Source organism: Quercus robur, chromosome 2 (assembly GCF_932294415.1).
Source record: "Quercus robur chromosome 2, dhQueRobu3.1, whole genome shotgun sequence".
Taxonomy (NCBI): Eukaryota; Viridiplantae; Streptophyta; class Magnoliopsida; order Fagales; family Fagaceae; genus Quercus; species Quercus robur.
The window spans coordinates 55,077,154-55,102,925 of NC_065535.1; the positions used below are offsets into that span (position 1 = coordinate 55,077,154).

Consider the following 25,772-nt stretch of genomic DNA (forward strand, 5'->3'; position numbering starts at 1 on the left):
CACCAACATTAGATGTTCCAAATGCTAAATAAATTTGGTATTTGTTACAGTACAATTCTACTATTGGCACTATACGGACAAAAATGCCATTATTATTATTTTTTTAATTTACTTTTCACTCTCCACTCACTAGTTTCTTGACTAGCTTCTCTCTCTTCCTCTCTCATTCTTACTTTCAATCACGTCGTTGGCCTCTCCACTTTTCCAGATCTCTACACTTCAGATCTCTCTCTCTCTCTCTCTCTCTCTCTCTCTCTCTCTCTCTCTCTACTTAGTTTTGGTGGTTTGGGTTTTTCATTTTTTTTTGGGGGGGGGGGGGGGGGTTCCTTCAAATTTAAGTGAGGGGGTTTTTGGTTTTTGAGTTATGTTTTGCAATGAATTTTTGATTTGATTTGGGTTTTGTAAAGGCTTGTGGTGTTGTGGTGGTGGTTGGATAATGGAGGGTTTTAGGGAGGGGGGGGGGGGGGGTTGAGTGTTGTGGAATATGAGAGAGGAGCGAAAGAGAGATGAAAAAAAAAAATTAGATGTGAAAAATAAAAGATTTGATGTAGTGAGTTGTAAAATGGTGTGTCAAATTTAATAAAATAATTTTTTGATGTGTCAAATATTAAATTACTAAACCTATGATTTAACTTTTAAAAATGGATGAATTTAATATTATTTTGAATATCTAAAGCTAAACCATCCCTTCCACGTGTAACATAAGAGGGATGTTGCATTATGGTAAAGAACATTGTACGGCAAAATCCAGCGTCTTCCAATCCGATTCTTTCGTCACAAAAACAGAACCTCATATCATATCATATCGGTTCACTTTTGGACACAGCCAGCCAAGCAGAGCACATACACTACAAGCAAAGAAATATATCCCCAAAGCTCTTTCAAAACTCTCTAACAGTCACAAACACACAGTTTCTCTCAAAAACCAAAACCAAAACTAAAATAGCAATGTCGACCTTGAAAATCCAACCCACAGCATTTGCGCTATCTTCCAGCGTCAGACAGTTGGGTTTCTTCAATCTCAAGCTCCCCCGAAACTGCGTCGCTTCCTCCAACCATTTCAGTCGCTACGGGACCCGAAGAGCTCTCACAGTGTCAATGTCCACCACTTCTTCGACCCCACTTGAAGTCTGCGTCAAATCTTCAACCACTGCCCCCAACAAGCCCGGCGACTGTAAGTAACTGCTCTTCTTCTTCTCTCTTCTTGTTTTGTCCCTTTGGTTACTGATAAAATGCCTCAAAGAAAAACAAATATCAAGCATTATTTCTACACTGTCACTGGGTTTCCCTTTTATTGTTTGGAAAATGTACAAGTACAGTGGTAGAACATGGTAAGCATGGTTATGGGATTTATTTTTATGGACCAATGCATGCGCAGACTATTGGCGTTCAAAATGGCATATTAGAGCACTTGCATCAGACAATGCAAAACAGAAAAAAGTTGTCTTTACACATTCAACACCCAAAATCACTCACTAAAAATTTGCAAAGTTGCTACGGTTACTATGAAAATTTACAACACTATTCACTTTGCATTTATTTTTTTCTTTACATATGCTGATGAAGAAAGAGGTTTGATAACCGTTATTGTTTGTGAAGGAAGAGAAACAATTAAAAAAATCAAGAAAAATTGATATTTTAATGTAATGCAGTGTAAAATAAATAATCTAATGTGAGGTGTTTTAAAGAGTGAGTATGTAAAATAGAAAAAGTAGGTTCTTATGTTAAAATAAACAGAATTTTTTACTTGAATTGATGCGAATGCTCTTATAATGAAACAAGTTATAATATTATTTGGGTATAATATTTGTAATATTTTGTGCCTAAGAAGAGCTGACGCTCCAAAATCCCCCCAATGTGGTGGGACTTGGGTGGAAAACAAATGTTTTTTATTTAAACAAAAAAGATTGCTTTGATTTTTTATAGCTTTTAAAGATTTTGATAGTTGTTATTTCTTTTGAAACCTAAAATACGCCTGTTGTATGGTCCTAATTTTCCAAGAACTGCCGTGTCATGCTTCTTAGTTTTGTGCTACTCTTAAGGGGTATAGTTTTTGGTCTTGCTTGCATAGGAAGTTATTTCTTGATATTTCTATGTTTGTCTTCACAGGTCCCTTTTGCCAGAGGGTATTACTGACTCTGGAGGAAAAGCATCTCCCTTATGACTTAAAGTTGGTAGATTTGGCCCACAAGCCAGATTGGTAATGATCCGATTTCTTATCTTTCAATGAGTATCTCCTCTTTATCAGATTGTGGATAAAACCCAGTTGTGGGTCCGCCCGTGTGTGCACACACTCAATGCACACATTAGTACATATCCTAGTATCATTATTTATTTTTTATTTCTATAAGTAAACTCCATATCCTAGTATTGTTATATTAAATACTCTAGGCTTTTGTTCTGTTTTCTGTCTTTATCTATTACAACTCTTTCTTAACCCGTATCTTTTGTTAACTAGGTTCTTAAAACTCAACCCTGGAGGTAAAGTTCCTGTGATTAAACTCAATGAGAAGTGGATATCAGATTCAGATGTTATTGCACAAGCACTAGAAGAAAAGTATCCTGATCCACCATTGGGAACCCCACCTGAGAAGGCTTCAGTGTATGGTTTATATGCAGTGGTTTATGCATTAACCATGTGGTTGTACATGCTCAGCACTAGAAAATACTAAAAGCTTGAATGCTTTAGATCACATTCATAGTGCATAATGGCAATGTCATCATGCATGTGTTTAATTTCCTAGCACCAAAAAGTAAATATTAGAAAGTCTGATAGTCAGATTTTCTTTTGGCTTAGATTACTATAGGGGTGGTTGTAGCAGTGAAATGGACATGCTATAGTAGCTGTGGAAAATGCAAACATTTTTTACTGTAGATTATTGGTCTTTTTTTTGTTCTCTCTCTCTCCCTTTTGTGGACGAATATCAATAAATATTTTCAATTGCTTTTATATGTAAAATATGCCCAACTCCTTGCATAAAAAATTACTGCAGTTAGGTGGACATAGGGAAACATTGGACACCAACAAGAATGCTTCATTGCTAAAGAAATCTAACACTTCTAATCATCTGTGAACATCTGAATGAAGTTGAAGAGGTCCCAACTACAATGTGGATGGTTTTAGGATTTGGTGCTCAAGGGTGAGTTGACGCTGTATCATTAGCAGCTAGGGTGTCAGAAAATATCATTTTAAAATAAAACATCACTGAACTTTGTTTTAACACTGGATTTAAAGGAAAACTTATGGAGGGGAAGTTTGTGGTACTGTTTATGAACTGTAGAGGCTTCATAAGGTCCTTGATTCAGGAAGGTTTCCATTGGTCTTTTGAAACTATGAAACCTTGTGGGTGGAGCTTTGGTATTCCATTTTCTCCATGCTTATTTGTCTCTTCTTCAACTCCCCACCCACCTAGACACACACAATTCTTCACACTTTCTCCTCCCACAGACACTTTGTTTTGCTTTCATTTTTTTATTAACCCTGGAACTCCACCACAAATCTGCTATTTACAATTTTGAATTTATATTGACTCGTTTTCTAGTATTTGATAATGACAGTTTTTTGTGTTGATATGTTTTTTTTTATAAGTAATATTTTCATTAAAAAAAAGAAGGTGCAAATGGGGTGCAATCCTAGCACAGGGGTAGTTGTGGTATCCAGCAACTCTTGAAAGTTTGAGCTAGTTAACTTAGAGGATGCCAAATTCCATTCATATAACAAGAACAACTCTGCCTGTGTCTGTGTTTAGTTTCATATTTTGTTCTCGGTTGATCCCAAGCCTGGAAAAAGGAGGGTTGTGGTCAGTTGATGGCCAACATAAAATTTAGACACTCTATTATGAATGGATCTACTACAAAATTCCATGTATATAAGGCTAAGATCTTCAAAAAATAATAACATCAGTTTCATCAAATGCAACTCATCATATTATATTCTGGTAATTTTCTCTAATTTATGTCTTGCCTTGATCTTCTTCTTCTTCTTCTTTTTAAATAATCTTAAATAATGCCTTCACCACCAGTTTAAGTCATGAAAAAGAATCCACATTCCATTTATAACTATTTTTTGTTCATCCTTTCCAATAGACTTGTGCAATTAATCACTAGACACTATCCATTAGCAGATACCCATATCTATGCAATATACATGTCCTGTCTCTTAGATGTGGGTATTTTGGGTCTCTAGCAGTTCCAAGTAACATATGCTACTTTCCTGCATCTTGGTATTCACATACAACTATCTTCTCCTTGAACACTAGAACCAAATGAGATTGTGATGTTAACTCTTTTTCTGTAGTTTGATTTATGTTTCACACTTTGAGCTTCTTTTCTTTTTTGGTTCTGGGTGTCATTACTTGCACTCTTACTTAATACCTTCTTGCCTTTTGGATCAACTTTGGTCATAATGCATATTTGGAGTTTGCAGTTCTCTCAATCTTAACTTTAGTATATAGTAAATGCAAGATTTATTTTTCAATATAATAAAATGTCATTACCACTTATCAAAAAATAAAAATAAAATGTCATAACCATTGGAAATAGGAGCATCCAATGTCTTCCTTTTTCTTTTTTTTTTTCTTTTTTCTTTTTTGTGATGTTTGGTGATAGTCACTGTTTACTCCATGTTATATTCAATAAGAGTCCCACATTTATTTTTTGGTTGTAAGTTAACACCCATGCGTGCATGTGTACGTGTGTGTGAGAGAGTGACTTCAGAAAATCGACCCATGGTTGTTAGTTGTTAGATGTCTATGCTATGGTTTTAAGTTTTATGTCTTCTTGTGTTTCCAAATTGATTGGAGTTACAAACTGAGGAACTAAGTTACTAACAATAGCTGTTTTAACTGCTCTCTTGTAGTGGATCAAAGATCTTCTCCACATTTATTGGTTTCCTCAAGAGCAAAGACCCAAGTGACGGAACAGAGAAAGCATTAATCAGTGAGCTAAGTTCTTTTAACAATCATATCAAAGACAATGTGAGTTCTCTATGCTTATTTTTTCCCTTTCTGTCTGTCTATCCGTGGTTCCTTGTTGGTTTGGATAAAAGATTATCAATCAATTTTATGAAAATAATTGTTTTGTTAAATTCATATTGGCTTCCATATTCCAGAATTTGATTGTCCATCATACGTGCCTTAGTTGAAAAAGGAAAAGAGATTACAAGGGATGTTTTACCCTAAATCTTTTGTACAATCCTTGATGCTTATGGCACACAGAGTGCTCATCAAAGACCAAAACGAGGCTATTCAAATGTGTCAGTATGGTTGCTTTAATTTTGATTCTTTTTTTTTTTTTTTTCCTTTTTTTTTTTATTTTAATTATAACAAGCTTTTTTTTTTTAAAAAAAGACTTCCAAGTATACAGGGGGTATACAAAGAAAGAAACAACCTCAACATCTCAAATTACATTGCTCCAACAAATCTAGAACAGAATAACAGTAGAATAGTTGTAATGCTCTAGCCCAATCCAACAATGTATAAAAGAAAAAAGATTTGAACTCCAAGGTAGACCGTTCACAACCCTCAAAACTTTGGGCATTCCTCTCCTGCCAAATACACCACATCAAGCAATGAGGCACAAGCCTCCAAATTGTGACATTACAGTGCCCGCCAAAACTGCCCTGCCAAGATGCTAACAAAACCTTTACCTGACTAGGCAAAACCCAATGAATACCAAACAGACAAAACACCATGGACCACATCTCAAATGCTATTGGGCAATGTAGAAGCAGATAATCCACATTTTCCCCACTCTGTTTGTACATAAAAAAACCAATCCATAACAATAATATCTCTTTTCCGTAAATTATCTGTTGACAGAATCTTCCCTAGCACAGCTGTCCAAGAGAAGAAAGAAACTCTAGGAGGGATTTTAGATCTCCAAATAATTTTCCATAGAAATGACTCTGAGGTGATGCTTAGTTTTGATTTTGTGAGCAACATATTATCTAGTCATCAAGATTTATAAGGAAATTCAGTTGTTTTCCAAAAGTCTGTCAAAATCACCACAATCATTTTTTTTCCTGATATCTTTTAGTTTTTGATAATTTTTAAATTCTAAAATAGAAGAAAGAATATTATAGGTGTTTCAATTGAGGAATGGAAAAGTGAAGAGATGAAAAAACATTTAGCATTAAATTCCTATATGTCCTTGTGTTTTATTTTTAATAAACTACAAGGGTAAAGATGTCAAATTTACTGACGCATGGCATTATTGCTCATCTCTCCCCTTCTCCTTCCTTACATTTTCTACTCTACCAAACAAGCGAAAATGGCAATCAGTCTTCCATTTTTCTTCCACCCTCTTCCATCATCCCACTTTTCCTCCTAACAAACACACAAGGTCAGTCATATACCAGAGCGCAAGATTTCAAAACACTGATTAGGTATTAGTAAATCACTAAATAGGAGGGAATGAAAAGAATGGAGAAGAAGAAAGAGGTGATGAGAATTTGAATAAACAACTCACTGGGGTTCAGTTGTCTCTCCAACCAACTTTAAAGAGATAAGAGTTTGAAGAGTTAAATGACCTGGCGTCGTTTGTTATCCATGATGGTGAAAGAATTATGATTGCTGGAAAACTGTTTGAGAGTTTATATACAGCAAATTGAAAGTGCATGAATGCGACAAACCATGCATCATACTAGTTTCCTAAGCAAAGCCGCTGGTTTTTCTGCATTCTTCATTCATCTCCATAAATATGCTTAGCACATCATACTTTTAGAAGATGAGCTTGATGAACAACTAAATTTGGTGGCCAAGCAAACTTGGTAGGCAAGCCAGGCTAAGGGTTGGATCAATCAAGACCTGATATATTTGAAACAAGGCTCACCAAATAAAAGCTTAAGGCCAGAAAAGAAGCTGCTAGGACATAATAATCTTGACAAAATTACTAAAATTTTCTCCCTGATGGCTAAAAACCTGCAGTTTCTTATTTTAGACAGACAAATTAGGTCAGGGCTGGTAACAGTTTCTGTTTTTTATTTTTAAAAACTTGTTTTTAAGAATGAAAACAGAAACGGGTTTTCTTGTGTTTTCAAAGTTAGAAATAAGATTAGTTAGTTGAAAAAATAAACAATTTTCTATAAACTCATACTCCGTTCATACATTCTATCAAATACTTGGCGTGCATCTTTCATACTCCCACATCTCCCTTACCTCTCAATCTATTGGCCATTGCATTTGCATCTCTCAAAGTCAAAAGCATCCAGCTTGTACCCTGAACTCATAAACCAAACTAATCATCCATGTTGACTCAACATTCAGGGTCTGTTTATGCTTCAAGACATTCTAGGCGAATTTAAGCTTGATTTATAAAGGATTGCTTCATAGATGGTGTGAAGGACATGAATAGAAAGGCTTCCAAGGTCTCTCCACCCATGGTTGTATGTGACCAGACCAAAGTATTCATGGAATAATAATATGCTTCCTTCCTTTTGAAATTCAAGTGGCTTAAGAAAATAATATATGAATAGTTTTTTGTTAATGAAATAGTTTTAGGCAAAGACTCCTTAAGCTTGTAATCCCTCATCAGAGAGAGAGAGAAAGAGATTTGAACTCAGGTGTGGGCTTTAATTGTGGTGTCTCTCAGAATTTTAATTTTGAAAACAGGTAAACACTTGTTTTCAATTTCCTTTGTATTCTGAGATTGAAAAAAAATTGTATTCTACTTGTTTTGGGTTACAAACAATTTTTTTGGACTAAAAAAAAAAAAAAAAACAACAGTTACCAAACATAACCTTACTGTAACTAGTTGTAGAGAGCTTCTAGATTGCCTCGGCTTTGACAAGTCCAATTTTTGGTAATTTTGGTTTCTTCATGTTTTCCCCATTGAAAGTCTTTTGAATTCTGCATCACTGAAAGTATGAAATTGATTCTACACGTACTAGAAAATGGACTGGACTTTTTCAATTTTTATGAAATACAAATAGGACTCCTAATTGATATGTTTCACTTTCATGGATATTAATGCCTCCAAAATTTTCATTAGTCAAAATCTCAGCTTGTGTTGAATAAAGATGTTGGATCCCCGTTAGAAGTGGTATTTTTACTGTCAGGTCATCTTTTCAGGCTATTACTCCTGGCAGTTTGCAAAGCTTTCCCTGGAAAAGCATTTGGAAGGTCATGGTCCCTGCATGAACAGTGTAGAGACTACAGACCCTAACCATTTGCTTCGTCATTGTGCTTATGTGCACAATCTATGGTCTTTGGTGTTTTGTATGTTTGGCCTTCATTGGGCTATGCCAAGAAGGGTAGTGGATTTGCTGGCGTGTTGGAAAGGGGGTTTTGGTCTACATTGTGCTCCTGATCTATGGGGGGCTATTTCCTTATGTGTCATGTGGGCTCTTTGGCAGGAACAAAAACTGGCTTATTTTCTAGGGGATTGAGCATTTGTTTTTGGAGCTAAAATTGTTATTATTACTATCTATGTGTGATTGGATGGCTTCATTAGGTGGAAACTCTTTTTCCTCCTTGGAAGAATTTCTAGATTTATGTAATTTCTGATAAGTCTTGTGGTTTTCCTAGTACATTACTTGTGTACAGAGGAATACTGCTTTCTTTGAATTCTTAATAAAATGAATTATTTACCTATCAAAACATAAGTTTGGCACATTCCAACATGTCTGCAAAGTTTAACCAGCAGAAAAAGTTTACTCTGCGAAACACACCGTTCCTGTGTAGGAAAATGCCTTTGGTGCAATATCTCTATTGTGAAATTTGATCACTTGTTTTGGTGACATATACATAAAGAAAAATTAATTAATAAATGATTTCTCCTGACTTTATTGTGATTGAGTTTTTTCCTTGAAGGGTCCTTATGTCAATGGGAAAGAGGTTTCTGCTGTAGATTTGTCACTTGCACCCAAGCTGTATCATCTAGAGATTGCTTTGGGACATTACAAGAAATGGTCAGTTCCTGATTCTCTTCCCCATGTGAAGTCTTATATGAAGGTATGTGCAATACAAGCAAAATTTTAGATTTTATTATCTATGTCTAGTGATCACATTTCATTGGTTTTTCACAATTTCCAACACCTCTAATGGCTTGAACCTTGGACCTGAAGTCCTGCACCATTCTAAGTATAAATACAACTAATCTACAGAGGCCGCTAACAATTTTTTTAGTTTATAAATGAGACCTTGAATGCGTTGGTGAGTAGGAAACTCTTTTTTTTTTCCATGGCGAGTGCATGCTCTTTGAATTTGCCAACCTCTATGGCAAGTGCAGGCGAATAATGTTCATTAAAATCCTCTAGTTATTTAATTCCTTTTAATGTCATTGACCTTATTCTTTTAATCTTTTTCTTTTCTTTTTTAGTTTGAGGAGTTGGGGGGTGGGGGAGGTGGGGAGGAGGGAGCTCAGGGGGTGTGAATAGGCTGGAAACTGTTTCATAATGTGCTTAAATAAATTGGACTAAAGTTGAAATTAAGATCTCCATAATGGTAGCTATCAAATTTCTGATCAATCTTTGCTAAGGACTACATGCAAATAATTACAATTGAAAAACTATCTCATTTATTCGTTCTCCTTCTTCCTTTGGTTCTGTCCATCCCCCTGTCCCCCTTCCCCATCTCATAGAATACTAACTGTAGCCCTTGTAGGATGGATGGTTGTTGATATTATTTAGCCTAAATACTTGGACGATTAAAGATTTCATTTTAGAGTAGGAGGTGCTGACAACCATTATAGAATTGCTAGGTGACAAATCCCTAAAGCTTAGAATTTGTTTATTTCAAGATTTAAAGTGATGGCTTTGGTGCAAGGAGTGCTTCATCACTTTAAACATTAACTAATGTGGCAGTAGAATTTTCTAGGTTAGATGGTGTATTGCCATGAATTGATAATATTTTTTTTGGATACATCAATAATTTTTTTTTTGGGGGGGGGGGGTGGCTTTGAACCCTGGATGTCTCCGTTGAAAACAGTAGGAGGGTAGGAGGTGCCATTTGTGCTATGAGGCTCTTGGCCACAAATTGCTAATACTTTTTAGCTGATCATTTGGAGAAAATTTTGATCAGCTTGTTCTTGGTAATGGTCCCATAGTATCATTCACACCACTGTACCATAGTCTCATATCAAGGCATAGCAAGAATTTGTAAAAATTTTCCTTATTGCTCTTATTCATTTTCCCCAACTTTTTTCCAATCTCTCTATCACTGATTCTTCAATGGATTTCTTTTGTTTGAGACAAAAAATATAGAATTAATTCTCATTCATATTTGATTTCATTTAAAATAATGCTATTACTTTAATATATTAAGTTAAATTCATGATTTACTAAAGGGACTAGATCAAGTTATCCCTATTGAAACTCTTTATTAATATTACACCACTCAATAACTTATGGTTGACCTAGTAATTTAAAAATTCCACCACTAAAGTGCACATTCTCATTATTCTTAACACACGCCAAATTTCATATTAATCAAATATTATTTACTATACAATCTATAAACCCATGCTTTATATATAAATTTAAAATATAAAAAACATGATATGTTAAAATTTCTATAGAAAAGATATTTATTGATCTCTAATTGTCATGAAATTTTGCAAGCATGGAATGTATGGGGAGAAATGTAATCCAACAGTGTATTTGTCAAAATACATAGGAAAAAGGTATACCAAGTGTCACTTGAACCCAACTTTCATTAAATTTAATATTAATATATTTAACTAATATTACCATGAATTAGGATGGTTTTTATTTTATCCTAATTGTGATTTAACTTCCAAATTTTAGTTAATACCCAAATGAAGAACTGTTGATACATTTTTTAAAAGAAAAGATGTTGACAATTCAGAAAGAAATGTACTTTTTAATTTTACGGCTGAAATTGTCCTAAGAATCTCCAAGGACAAGTTTTTTTTTTTTTTTTTAAATTTTTTTGGTTGTCTATATTGAAAGGGAGATTGTTGAGAATTTTAGTTTATATTTGACGATGATTTTCACTCCCTAAAAGTGTGTAGGCTACAATTTTTATTAGGGATATTTGGCTTATATATATATATATATATATATATATATATATATATTATTCTATGTAACTTGTACCTCCATGTTAATTTATCAGAGATGGATAAAAAATGTCATATTTTTGTTAATCTGAGTACATCTTTATTAAGTTTAATAGACACTTTTATATATATAACTTATCATCTGCCATTCTTTAACTTCTTAAACCTTATTGAAGGACTAGGTCAACCTAAGGCTAAACCCAAACTTGTCGTATGTTTTACCTGTCCACCCTTTTTCCTGTATTTGTGACCATGTGTGTGAATGTATATTTTCAGAGTTTAACAAAAAAAAAAAAATATATATATATATATATATATATATATATATATATCAGCACCTTTTCAAATGCTGCTCAATTAAATACGGTCACTGATATTATATCAAAATTACAAGATGCGTTGATCTTTAGATCCATCAGTCATTTTGGCAAATGCATGTTTTAAATCCTCACCCTGTAACCCTGTTGCTTTCTTGACTTCCATATGTGGCAGTTTTTTTACTTCAACTCACCTGAATAGCTAGTTTCTTTTAAATCCATAATTTTTTTCGGTGTAACTACAGTCTTATGATCTCTAATTGTTGGTTTTTGAGAAAGTGTGTAGCTCTAGATAGTATAGAAGTGCAAGTAATATTTTCTTATTTAGTTTGTAGACAAGTTCTTTATTCCTAATAATGCGGAGTTCCTGACATACAGGCCATTTTCTTAAGGGATTCATTTATTAAAACACGTGCACAGCCTGAAGATGTAATTGCAGGTTGGCGTCCAAAAGTCTTGGGTTAGATTGTCTGCAGCTGCTGTATGGGACTCTACAGGTCTATACTCAAAACCTTCACAAGTATAAATTATTGTAGCCTTGATTGCAAGTGAAACACTTTTTTATTGACCATTAGATCGATTCAACCTTTCATTTATATTTGCCAAAATATGGAGATTGTAATATTGTGACCATAGATCATATATATGAAAGAGCATTTCAAGCCTTGTAAAGTCAAAAAACTGTGCATTCCCCAGAAAAGGGCCTCGCTTTTTCATTTATTACATAGTATCCATGAAAAATCAATTTGTTACTCTTATTCAACCAATCTCATTACCATGTGGGGAAAGGCATAAAGAGGACAGATCATGGAAATTTCAGCTCGAGGGGCACATGAGGAAGTGACTTCATGCAGTCGTGTCAGTGGCACTACAAACATAACCATGAGGGGAGGGAGGGACACAAAAAATGTTAAAAAGGTTATTAGCTAGTTGGGCTTCTGAAATCCTAGTTTTCGGGAGCTGTCAAGTTAGAGCATTAGCATCAGGAAATGCTACTCTATCTTATTTTACCATTTTAAAAAGCTACTTTATCAATTATACCATACCATTTTATAACACACCCAACATCCCAAAATTCTATTTTATTATACTACACATTAAAATAATATAAAGTAAAATAAAAATAATATAAAAATATTCTCACTACAAGCACAACTCAGCAAGCCCAAATATCCGTCGACAATTCGTGCTCATTGTGATTAACTAATTCTGGCAACATGTACAAAGGAGTTCTTCTAAACTTTACTCTTTTTACTTTGTTACTCTGTTTATTTTGCAAGCCCAAATATATTTCCTCTTTTGTTTTTTCCCAATTTTCTTCTCCACCTTCCTTCAACCTCTATCACCGTGCCTCCACCATGCCCACCACACCACCATTGCCCACTGTCCACCAAAATCCCACCAGAACAAAAAACTCATATTAAAAAATAAATAAATAAATAAATAAAAAAAACCAATATCACAACAGAAACCTAGCAACATTGGACTCGCCAACAGAAACCCAACCTTACAATAGAAACCCAAAAACATTGATCTCGCCGTGACAACACCGATCTCTGTGACCCACTTCAGCCATACCACAACCCACTCCGATCTCTGATCTCCGTGACCCATGCCGTGACTCACTTCAGCCATACCCACAACCCACTTCAGCCCACTCCAATCTTCGATCTCCGTGACCTACAACCCACCTCAGCCATACCCACCACTTCCTTTAAGCACCGGTCACAGCCCAAAAAAAAAAAAAAAACCACAAAACTAGCTGGATCGCAACCCACCAGAAAAAATGAACCACTGTGATGTGTGATGTTGATGTTGGGAGGTGGATGGTGTTTGGGTCCGAAGAGAGGAGAGAGCAGATGAGAAAGAGAGAAGGAAGAGAGAGAAGAGAACATAAATAATGAGAGAGAGGAGAGAGAAATTTCGGGGAAAGTTGATTAACTTTTTTTCTTTTTTTACAATACTGCTACAGTGCAATTCTACCTTTAGAATTGCACTGTAGCAGTATTGCAAAAAAATTTGCAATACTTGGATTTTGCATTCCCTGATGCTGAGCACTTTGGGGTTTGAAATGCCAAATTCTCCTTACATTTGACATTTGCATTCTCCAGTGTTAATGCTCTTAGAGTACATACAAATTAAAAAATTGTCATTCAGTAGCATAATACATTATGGTTGTTCATCAGATTCCTCCTGTCGTAACACAAAAATAATTGAAGTTGCATCCTAAGTGGTTGAGTTAGAATAAATTTACAAATGTTCTTGTTGTCCCGTGTTCTAGGTGAAGAATAATGACAGGGACACGATTACCAAGGTTTTCAAAACCAGACCGGACCAGGAGATCGGACCGTGAAAACTAGGAACCGGGATGAAAACCGGTTTTTTAAGCATAAATAACCGGATCTTTTGTTAATTCCGTGAACCCTTAAAACCAGGGTTGGACCGCACAAACCGGTGGCAAGAACCGTGCAGTCCAACCCCTTAGCAAATTTTTTATTTTATTTTAATAAAAACAACTTAACACAATTTTATTCTACTTAATTAAATTATCCATCTCTTACAAGGAATAAAAAAAATTATAATTAAAATCTTTCAAAGGTATTCAACTTTACTTCAAAAATTAATCATAATTTTAGTGCTTTCATGGTTATTATTTTATTTTATTAACTTTCTTATTTAATTATTAAATATATGCTTGAAAATCATTAAATTTTCCTCACATGTATAGATATATTAGTCAATTTTGCTAGTTTTATAAATTTAATATATATATTTAGGCTTTAATTAATTATTAAATTAATTATAATGTCATCACAGTTCGACCTTGGTTTAACCTCGGTTCGACCTCAAAAACCTTGAACCTCTCCCTTTTATGGTTCAATGAATAGTCCGAGTTGGAAAATCTTGACGATTACTTCTTGCCACTTTTTTAAGTACTGCTTACATGATTGGCTTGTTGCAATTAGAATAATATCATTTTCATTTGGACTATTAGTGGCATCTAGGGTCGGCTCAAGGTATTGTGGGGCCTAAAGTAACAACTTTAAGTGAGGTCTATTTTTATACTTTAAATATTAATAGAATATTTATTTAACTTTTGTTTTTTTTTTTTAATTTAAAATCTATTTTTTTAGAAAAAAATTACAAATTAAAACAAACCCATCGCATTATTTAATGACTATATAACTAAAATAAACACTATTTATTGAATGAAGTAACCAAATGCTAAAAAATTATGAATGAAAATTTTAATAAAGTTATATATTTGATATTTCTAAATAGAATTTGAGTATAAATTTATTTACTAGTGTAAGATTAATGAGTTCTTTTAACATTTATGTGTGAGAGATTAAATGATTGACCCATCCAATGAAAATATTTTTCTTTAACTGGTTTTTCTTTGATAAAAAACAACATTTTTTTTTTATTGGTGAATATTTAGGGCTTAATTAATACTTCTATTGGTACAAGAATATCTCTATTGGTAAAAATTTAGGGGTCTTTTTTCATTGGGGGCCTTAGGCAGTTGCCTATTTGGCTCACCCATTGAGCCGGCACTAGTGGCATCACTTTTATTATGAATTAATCATAAAGATCATGTTAATGATTGTGAAAAACTTGGTTAAAACAATTTTAATGTCATGAGGTATGAAAACATTGGCAAATAGATTCTTTGGGGACAAAACTTAAGTACAATTTCTTAGTTCCCAATTAAATTCAAACACATACCTATCAAGGTGCAGCCTAGTAATGGGAGGCTTTGGATGAGCTGCAAACTTAGACATCCTAGATTCACACTAGTTTCCCTAGATTACTTGATACACAGTTTTGGTGGGTGGGGTTGTGTATCCGTGATTTACTCTCCAAGGGTCAGTCTAAAGGGCCTTGCCTTAGTGAGGTTCCATGTCATAAAAAAAACACGTGGTTGCGATTTAATTGGAGATTGTAATGTAATGTATTGAAGTAAACAAAATCAACTTGGGTCCAGTGCTCCTATCCAATGGACCTATTGGAATGTAGACACATGTCAAACACTTGTTATGCGTCTAGCTACAATTTAATAGGCCAATGCATAAAGCACTGGACCCAATCCTTGCCTTTAAAGTAAAAGTTCTATAGATGGTTTTAAAATCCAAACGTTCAAAGAACCGAAAATGAGTTCACTTTTTAGTTTTACTGGTTGAACTGCTGGTTTTACTGGTTTTTGCCGTACCAGTTTTGAGTCCAGTTCCTAGCTGAAGAGGCCGATCTGGTCTAGATTCTAAAACTTTGGTTTTACTTTTACTCTTTTTTTGGGTTATCTACATCAGTTTACACTTGATAAGTTATAATCATTCATAAAATGGTCGATGAGTAGGTTTGTGCTGTGTTTTCTTTGACTTTTATCATTATTTTTATTTCAAAAGCCAGTAATCTTTTACGGATGTGAATGTTAAAGAAACTGTTTTTCATGATACCAGCGGATTTATTTTATGGTCGTTGGTACCATGTTGGGAGGGAATGTTGAAGTAGAGCTTAGAATGTAATGAAACAAATATTCCCTCTTAATCATTCAATTTATTTTCCTAAATTTTTCAAACATGAGAATATATGGAGTATATTCTTTAAAACTTTCCTCTCGATCATTCTCTTATGATTATTATTATTTTTATGGTGAGTTTGTGTTTCTATTATTGATATTTACATGTTTTCTATTTTTTTTTTCAACGACTATACTACTTACCCTCCCAGCTCCATTCCAAAACAATGTGAAAGGCAAAGGTCAATTATTAAAATTAGACTTCACATAAATAAATAACTAAAATTAGATTGACGGGCTCTTTACTCGTTTGTTCTTTTGTCGTTCCTCTTGCCCCATTTATTTTAATAAATTTCTCTCTATTTCCCTTAAAATAAAGAAAATGAGTATATTATGTCTATATTATGTTATCCAATCTAATTACTTTATATCTAGCATTATTTTTTTTTTCTTTTAAAAGAAAATCAGTAATATTATTTAAAGAACAGCTGCATCAGCCAAAATTACAGAGAAAATATGTGAAGGAACATCCTCCATTCACACCAAAAACTCACTAACATGTCTAGCAATGTTATTAGCAATGAAGTTGCCTTGTCTCTGAGACCAAAAAGAAAAAAAAGAAAAATTCCTTACAAGCAGTGGCGGCGCCACGTACAGGTCAGGGTGTTCCAGGAACACCCTGACCTGAAAAAAATTACTTAAAAAAAAAAAAATTTATATTTAAGCTAAATTAGGAACACCTCAGATTAAAAAAAAAAAAAATTATCTGTTCAACTTTCAAGCAAAAAAAAAAAAAAAAAAAAAAAAAAAAAAAAAAGCCCAAAAAAAAAGAACTAAAATCTGGAAAAAAAAAAAAATTGTAACAGAGCCAAGCCAAAATTTATCTGTTCAACTTTCAAGCAAAAAAAAGCCCAAAAAAAAAAATTGAACTAAAATCTGAAAACAAAAAAAATTTGAAACAGAACCAAGCCCATGGTAAGCCAAGCCCACGACGAGCCCAACAGAGCAAACCGACCCACAGATTCTCAAAAAAAAAAAAAAAACCCAACACAGAATCAGACATCAAACTTACCCACCGTACCCCCGGTCATGTCGCTGCAGAAAAAACCAATCCCCAATACACGATACAGTCTATACAATACCGAGCAAAAGCAAAACAAACCAAAAGAAATACTGTGTTTATCAAAAAAAAAAAAAACCCAATACAGAGCCTCTGTACCAAAACGGCAAAACCAAACCAAAAAACCCCAATACTTGCTCCTCGGTCGCCGTAGCTCGCGCCTCGTCGTCGTCGCCGTAGCTCGCCCCTCATCGCAAATCGCAGATCGTAGACCGTAGATCGCAATCGCAGTTGCCAGTCGCAGATCGCTCTACTCGGTGCTAGCAGATCGTAGATCGCAGTTGCAGTCGTCGTCGCCGTAGCTCGGTGTTAGCAGATCGCAGATCCCTCTGGACCGGCGGACCCTCCCTGAGCTTCAGCTCCCTCAAGGTATTTCTAATTTCTCTCTCTTTTTCTCTCTCAGTTTCTCAGTCTCTCTCTTTTTTTCTCACTGAGTGTGATTTTGTAAAATAATAAGCGTCTCTCTCTCTTTGGTCTTTATTTAAATTAACTCAGTAACTCTCTCTCTCTCTCTCTCTGATTGGCTATTTGGCTGGCCAAATGAATCACTCCTCTCTCTGATTGGCTGGCCGAATGGATCATTGTTTGTCTTTATTTATATTTTGCTTTTTCCTGTTCTGTCTTTTTGAATTTGGCTTTAGTGTTTATTTTATCCGTTGGTGCTGTGTTGGTCAGTGTGTGTTCTGTGTTGGTATAATATTAATTATCTTTTAGTGAATATTGTGATTTGTGAATCTTGCGAAATTTTCTGATTGGTAGGCAATTGTGATTGGGCATCAGGCAATAAGGCTTATGCTTGTCCATTGAGTGGGGTGGGGATAGATGGGCTGATGGGCACATCACACATGGGGCCGAGAGCACAATAATTAAAGCAATGTAATATGTTGTACATGACACTGTTTTAATTATTGTGCTGCATATGAAATGTGTAATGTTAGGTTTTTTTAGTGTAATATATACAAGGGGCTAAAGAATATAATAAAGTAAAGTAGTATAATTAATGACAAATAAATTAAAGTAATATAGTTTATTATTACGCTAAACAACAATAATTAAAGCTGTATAATTAACCAATACATTATAAAAGACAAATAAATTAAACTATGTTAAGCTAAATAATAATTAATAATTTTATAATTAATGAAATAATAATATAACAAATTATAGTTTATAAAAGACAAATAAATTAATAAAATAACTAAACAACAATAATTAATAATTTTATTAATATTTCAAACAAACTTATAGTTTATTGTAAGCAACTTTTGTTCATTTATTTTCTTTTCATTTTTTTTTTCCTTTTGAGGTTTTTGGATGTACAAAATGCAAATTTGTTTTGGTTTTAAGAACATTTTTTTTTTTTTTAAGCACAAACTTCAAATTTTGAATTTCGGCTGGTATTTACCGAAACGTCCCAAAACACTCGAAATAGACTGAAATGATCCGAAATTTTTTCAAAGTAAAATAGGAATACCTTGGATAAAATTCCTGGAGTCGCCACTGCTTACAAGTGACTTGACCTCTTCTATCAGATGACCATATGCAGCAAGTGATGTAATATCAGATTTCAGAGCATTAATTGAAGTAACACATTGCTTTAACATATAGAATATATATTGCATCACCAAGATTTTTGCACAGAACTTCCTTTAAAAAAAGAAAATGCACAGGCAACTAGCAAGTTTTGATCATATATACCCCAAGAAAGCACTAACTAACTCTGTCGATTGGCAATGTATTCAGCTAAATAATATAATGGGGCAGCTCTTATTGGATCAAAATAGGCAAGCTCTTGCACTGCTTGATTTGCCAGCTTCCTGGCAAACTTCTTAGCCTTGTCAATGCCCATAAGCTTAGGATATGTGGCCTTATCACTTGCCAAATCCTTCCCGGCCGTCTTTCCCAACTCCTCGGATGACTTAGTCACATCCAAAATATCATCCACTACTTGAAACAACAACCCTATACACCTAGCATAATTCCTCGCCCTCTCTATCTCAATCACATTCCCACCTCCCACAATAACTCCACAAACAGCTGAAGCCTCTAGGAGCTTTGCTGTTTTATGGACATGAATGTACTCTAATTCACTCAAACTCACTTCTTTTCCCTCGCAACAAAGGTCCACAACTTGACCTGCCACAAGCCCTTCAGACCCAACTGCTGAACCAAGCTCAGCAATGGCTTGGATGACACGGTCGGAAGAAACTTTTGCCGTCTTGGCTGCTATGTGTTGGAAGGCAAGGGAGAGGAGAGCATCCCCCGCTAGAACAGCGGTTTCTTCACCAAAAGCCTTGTGGTTTGTGGGCTTTCCACGTCTAAGATCATCGTTGTCCATGCAAGGGAGATCGTCATGAATTAGTGACATTGTGTGGATCATCTCTACGGCACAAGAAATTGGAAGGGTTAAAGACTCATCCCCTCCTACTAATTCACATGAAGCAATGCATAAAATTGGTCGTACACGCTTTCCACCGGCAAGAAGTGAGTATCTCATTGCCTCATGGATTTTCAATGGATGTTGCAAAGGCACTGCCTCTTCTAGTGCTTTGTTCACAGTTTTTGTCTTTATGGCCATGTATTCTTCGAATTGAAATATGGGTAAAGGGTTGTTCATTTCCTCGTTGAGTAATTCTTCCGTGAGGAATGGTTGGAACAAAGATGAGTTTACAGCATGGATGGCTCTAATTTTCCCTAGAACAGGTTTGGGGTGGCCTAATGGGACTCTAGTCAAGTTTTTGTAGCCATTGATATGGATCTTGAGAAGGTTTGAAGTGCGAAAACTTGATATGGTTGCAGAGAAGGCCATTGGAATGAAGTTTATTAAGAACTATTCGTGCTAATTTTGGTAGCCTTGTTTCTAGCTACTTCTATCTACTAGTAGTTAACAGTACTACAAAAAAATCTGGATTTACTAAGGAATGTGATGAACATGCTATATTGAGTGTCCAAACCTATATATAGAGTTTGGTTATTGGTGGTCTTGTTTTAGGTTGCTGAAGATGCTATTTTAAGTGTTCAAACTTCAAACCTATAGCTTTTGGTTATTCCTTTTTCGTAGGAATTGGGAGTCTAGTGCATCAATTGGCTTGATTTTTTTCTTTCTTTGGAAATTTTTATTCCATTTAATTTTGTATTTTAGCCCAGGTGAGTTTTGATAGAAATTATTTTAAACCCTTTCAGCCTTTTTTTTTTTGGGGGGGGGGGGGGTGGTGTGGCCTGAATAAGGCTTGCAGAATAGTTGAATTAAGTTCTTACATAACAAAGTGCTTGTTGATGTTGATGGTCCTCCTTAGGGAGCTCCTCCATTGATGAGTGGTCTCATATTCCATTGCCTTGTGGAGCAGCGATGCTGCCTTTACCTCTTGGGACTGGCCATGAGACATACATTATATTGCAACATTTTGTTCTTGCTTCTCAAAAAAAAAAAAAAAGTTCTAACATAACAACTAGACGTGCCACCAGAATTTTCCAAAGCTTACAGAAAAACTACGTCAATGGAAGCTTCACTTGGCAGCAACCCTTTCAGCTTTCATAACCACACCATCCTGCTACAATGTCTTGGATAGGTTAAATATATAACACAAATTTCGGTTAATTGTTCCGTTTTATAATTTATGTGAAAAATCTAATACACAAGAATGAGTAACACACAGGATAATAATTTGACAATAAGTTTAGAGGCGTAACATATTTCACAATTGTCTAAGGTGGCAAGTTGATAACAGTAGATAATAAAATATGAGTAATTTTATGTTCACAATAAATCTTTCTTAGAAGCAAGCTGTCATTGGTGGGTTAAAAGTGATGTCAATGGTGAGCTTAAATTAAAAATAATAACAATTTGTCGCCTATAATTTATTGTAAAAATGTTGTAAACATAATATTATTCATAAAATAATGTCAAATATGGATCCATATAATAATCAATAATAATTTTCCAAATGCCAAATCAGTCATGAAATCAATCAATATCAATATCATATCATATTATTATATATAATAAAAGTTGGGCTTAGACGCCGTGGTTGCACCAAGTGGCGACACCAAATTGCAGAAATTTTAATAAATTTTTAGATTTTAAGAATAAATATATACATATTTTTTGGATAAATATGACAAATCAAGTAATAAAAGAAAGTAGCATTTGATTTACAATTATAACAGTTGTGTCTATCTAAAATGTTATCAACAAACCCTAAAATCAAAAAATAGATATATATTTTTTGTCCTTATCTTTTTCTCCTATAATTTCTAAGTTGATAAAAATTTTAATTTATCTTTTCTCCTATATTTTTTGTCCTTATCTTTTTCTTCATATAATCCTTTTATTATTAATTTATCTATAATTTCTATTAAAAAAAAAATTAGAGTATACATAGAGTAGGTAAACTAAAGTAGTTAAAGTGAAAGAATAGTTAAATAAAGACTCTAAAGTATAGAGAGAGATCAATTTTAAATCTTTCTTTTTGATAAGGATATAACTTCTTAATTTGTTGAAATTTTAATGAGTATGAAATAGCTACGTGTAGACACCGACACTCCACCAGCCAAGATGATGAAAACCCCATATGCCAGTACGCCACAGCAAATAATGAGTAAATAAAATGTATTTTATTTTATTTTATAAATAAGCGTAGCTACCACGTGTAAAATCCAAATCCCATCATAATGAGAAAGAGATTGTTTATATAAGAGAGAAAGAGATTACCATTGCCATTTATGGTTTTAGTTGACACCATCTTGATCTTGATGAACTTAGACGCCGTGGTTGTACCAAGTGGCGGCACCAAATTGTAGAAATTTTAATAAATTTTTAGATTTTAAGAATAGATATATATATTTTTTGGATAAATATGACAAATCAAGTAATGAAAGAAATTAGTATTTGATTTACAAATATAACAGTTGTGTCTATCTAAAATATTATTAACAAACCCTAAATTAAAAAAATAGATATATATTTTTTGTCCTTATCTTTTTCTCCTATAATTTCTAAGTTGATAAAAATTTTAATTTGATTACAATCTAAATTCTTCATATAATCCTTTTATTATTAATTTATCTATAATTTCTATAAAAAAAATTTAGAGTATACGTAGAGTAGGTAAATTAAAGTAGTTAAAGTGAAAGAATAATTAAATAAGGACTCTAAAATATAGAGAGAGATCAATTTTAAATCTTTGTTTTTGATAAGGATATAACTTCTTAATTTGTTGAAATTTTAATGAGTACGAACCAGATTCGTGTTGACATCGACACTCCACCAGCCAAGATGATGAAAACTCCATATGCCAGTACGCCACAGTAAATAATGAGTAAATAAAATGTATATTTTTTTTTATATAAATGATCGCAGCTCCCACGTGTAAAATCCAAATCCCATCATAATGAGAAAGAGATTGTTTATAATATGTATATATATATATATATATATATATATATATATGAAAGAGATTGTTTATAATATATATATATATATATATATATATATATATATATATAAAAGAGAGAAAGAGGTTACCGTTGCCATCTATGGTTTTAGTTGACACCATCTTGATCTTGATGAAAAAAAATTTCCTATGTTTCTTTAAAAAACGTAAAAGGAAAAAAAAAAAAGATAGAACTTCCTTTTTTTTTTTTTTTGTGTGGATAAATTTCCATCTTATGTCATCTTTTTCCTAATAATAAAGTAAAAAGAAAAAAAAAGTATTTGAGTTTCATCTAAACTACTTCTTTTTGTTCATATCTTCTTCACAACTTAAAATTCCCACTATATATACACATAGTTTTTTTGGTGTTTCATTATTTCTACTATGTACTTTACAATTATTTGCTATATTTTTCCCTTCTCCTCTCTACCCTACCTATAACCTTGCAGCTATTTTTTTTTTTTCTTTCATCAAATTGAATAGATTTTGTGTATTTGTTGCCTTTTTATTATATATAATATGATTTTTATCAACAAGTTTTATAGATAGGCTGAAATTCTATGTTTGATCACACATTTTAGTGTTTTTTTTAGAAGTCAATATAGCAAGCAATATTTTTGTATTTTTTAATTTCTTATTACATGATTATTTGTTGTTGACATCAATATTTTATTATGGAAAATTTGCTGTCAAACATGAAATTGGATACGAGAGAATCCATCTGTCCAAATTTCTATATAAGTCTATCTTTACTTAACTCTATTTTTTTTTTTTTTTAAGGTTAAAAAATTTGGATATTTTTTCATTAATGAATTGAGGTTTTGGCTTAATTTTGTTTTCAACCGTTTCAATTATTGAATTCTTTATTTTTTTCATGTGTAATATTAACATCTATGTTTTTTTAATGATAAAAAAAATAATATATGTGTTCTTAAAGGCTAAAACACAATATAATTACAAACATTACTTTAAGTTAGGGTATTATATTTATTTATTAGTAAGTTAGAATGTTACATTAAGTTAGAGTATTATATTTTTATTTATTATTAATTTAGTTTAGGATTGATATAACTTATAACTATTTGAATGAAATCAACACTAAAACAAATGATTTAAATATCAAACTAAGAAATAAAAATTAAATTTCTTTTAAGTGTACAAGTACAATTTATCTTTTAATCTTAAATTTTGAATTAATTCTTTTTTCGTTTAATTTGTTATTAAATTTAATTATATTATCAAAATATTTTTTATTAAGCCGTGCATCGCACAGGCATAATACTAGTATATATATAAAAGCAGAGACTTCATACGAGAGAGTATGAAGTTCTGCCATGTGGCGCACTTTATGAAGAGAATCGAGATACCCTTAAGCCATATTAGGGATAAGAACAAATTTAAAAGTGGAGACTCTTTATTTCCTTTGGTTCAATGTTTCAAGACTAATTTTTGTTACATTTTTTATTCAATGTTTTAAGACTACTATTTATTTCATGTGGTTCAATGTTTCAAGACTTTCCATCTCTCACACACACAAAAAACTCTTTGCATTTCCATTCATCCTTTTCACTTTTACTCCTTTATATACACGTCCATAGCCTTTCATACCATCCTATCTCAACTATACACTTAGACAAAAAATGATGTCATTTAGCTTCAACCTTTCAATGACACCTACATAACTCCAACGTTGCAGTATCATTTGATCGTAACCTGTATGAGTAGGCTATGACCAATGAAGGGGGCTTGCGGTTTTGGTGTTGAAGTCAGACATTGTAGATTTTGTGAAAGTTATGATTCGCTTGGAGTCTTTGGATGTTTGAGATTTTGGTTTGCGAAAGTTATAAATGTATTTTATTTTAGAACTAAAGAAAAAGAAAAAGAAACATACTAATTGATTATTTATGAAGTTAGCTTTTCTTTTTTTTTCTTTTTCTTTTTTAATTTTGTATTAGAATTCATAATTTGTAGGTTTCTTTGTATGTAGCCATAGTGATAAAAACAAAAGTCGACGGTGACTTAAAAGTATTTTTCACTTTTTTTTAAAGGATACGGAAGCCCAACTAAAGCCAATTGAATTTTGATAAATGAATGTGTTTTTAGCAAATTTCCCTTTGTTTAATCGCATTCTCTTTATATTGATACTTACAAATGATTTCCTTAATTTCATTGAAATAATTAACTGGGTGTTTGTAATCAAGGTCTCCATATTTGGTTGTAAGAATAGAGTGGTTGAAAAAGTGTTTGGTAGGTTGCTTAAATTTATGTAAAGAGATAAGAACAAATTTAAAAGTAGAGACTCTTTATTTCCTTTGATTCAATGTTTTAAGACTAATTTTTGTTACATTTTGTTTTAAGACTACTATTTATTTCATGTGGTTCAATGTTTCAAGACTTTCCATCTCTCACACACACAAAAAACTATTTGTATTTCCATTCATCCTTTCCACTTTTACTCCTTGTCCATTGCCTTTCATACCATTCTATCTCAAATACACTTAGACAAAAAATGATGTCATTTAGCTTCAACCTTTCAATGACACCTACATAACTCCAACGTTACAGTATCATTTGATCATAACCCGTATGAGTAGGCTATGACCAATGAAGAAGGCTTGAGTTTTTTATTCAGTGATGGTAGCTTACAGTTTTGATGTTGAAGTCAGACACTGTAGATTTTGTAAAGGTTATGATTCACTTGGAGTCTTTGGGTGTTTGAGATTTTGGTTTGGGAAAGTTATAAATGTATTTTATTTTAGAACTAAAGAAAAAGAAAAAGAAACATTCTAATTGATTATTTATGAAGTTAGCTTTTTTTTAATAAAAAAAAAAAATTGTGTTAGAATTCACAATTTGTAGGTTTCTTTGTATGTACCCATAGTGATAAAAACAAAAATCGATGGTGACTTAAAACTATTTTTCACTTTTTTTTAAAGGATACGGAAGCCCAACTAAAGCCAATTGAATTTTGATAAATGAATGTGTTATTTCCAAATTTCCCTTTGTTTAATCACGTTCTCTTCATATTGATACTTACAAATGATTTCCTTAATTTCATTGAAATAATTAATTGGGTGTTTGTAATCAAGGTCTCCATATTTGGTTGTAAGAATAGAGTGGTTGAGAAAGTGTTTGGTGGGTTGCTTAAATTTATGTAATTTTAGGATATAAAAGTATTTTATATTTTAAATTCTTTTTTGTAGATTTCAAAATCATTTAATCAGTTTGAAAAATAAAATCTACTTTTAACAATAAATATTATAATATATTATAATCTTACAATGTTATACAATTTTTTAAAATAAATTATGAATTAAAAAAAATCAAGTTTCAAAGTATTTAACAATATTGTGGGCAAACATAAA

At 32.9% G+C, this 25,772-nt stretch overlaps 2 protein-coding genes across 2 annotated transcripts; one reads left to right on the forward strand and one right to left on the reverse strand.

The window, feature by feature from the left end:
* The first annotated feature begins 758 nt into the window (after nucleotides 1–758).
* On the forward strand, nucleotides 759–12,094 carry LOC126714055 (glutathione S-transferase DHAR3, chloroplastic). The gene is made up of 6 exons (XM_050414044.1): nucleotides 759–1,174; nucleotides 2,110–2,200; nucleotides 2,459–2,602; nucleotides 4,859–4,976; nucleotides 8,811–8,951; nucleotides 11,715–12,094. Exons 1-6 carry the CDS (start codon nucleotides 949–951, stop codon nucleotides 11,799–11,801), a joined length of 807 nt encoding a protein of 268 aa, XP_050270001.1. The 5' UTR covers nucleotides 759–948; the 3' UTR covers nucleotides 11,802–12,094.
* Nucleotides 12,095–18,689: 6,595 nt separating this feature from the next.
* Nucleotides 18,690–19,784, reverse strand: LOC126706822 (geranylgeranyl pyrophosphate synthase, chloroplastic-like). Its single transcript, XM_050406379.1, has one exon. The coding sequence runs from the start codon at nucleotides 19,782–19,784 to the stop codon at nucleotides 18,690–18,692; it is 1,095 nt and encodes a 364-aa protein (XP_050262336.1).
* Nucleotides 19,785–25,772: the final 5,988 nt, after the last annotated feature.

Excerpts from the sequence above, each read along its gene's own strand:
- LOC126706822 (XM_050406379.1), bottom strand. The coding sequence starts at position 19,784 with ATGGCCTTCTCTGCAACCATATCAAGTTTTCGCACTTCAAACCTTCTC.
- LOC126714055 (XM_050414044.1), top strand. The coding sequence starts at position 949 with ATGTCGACCTTGAAAATCCAACCCACAGCATTTGCGCTATCTTCCAGC. Across the intron at positions 1,175-2,109 it reads CCCCAACAAGCCCGGCGACT|GTCCCTTTTGCCAGAGGGTA; the intron begins GTAAGTAACTGC and ends TTGTCTTCACAG. Across the intron at positions 2,603-4,858 it reads CCACCTGAGAAGGCTTCAGT|TGGATCAAAGATCTTCTCCA; the intron begins GTATGGTTTATA and ends GCTCTCTTGTAG.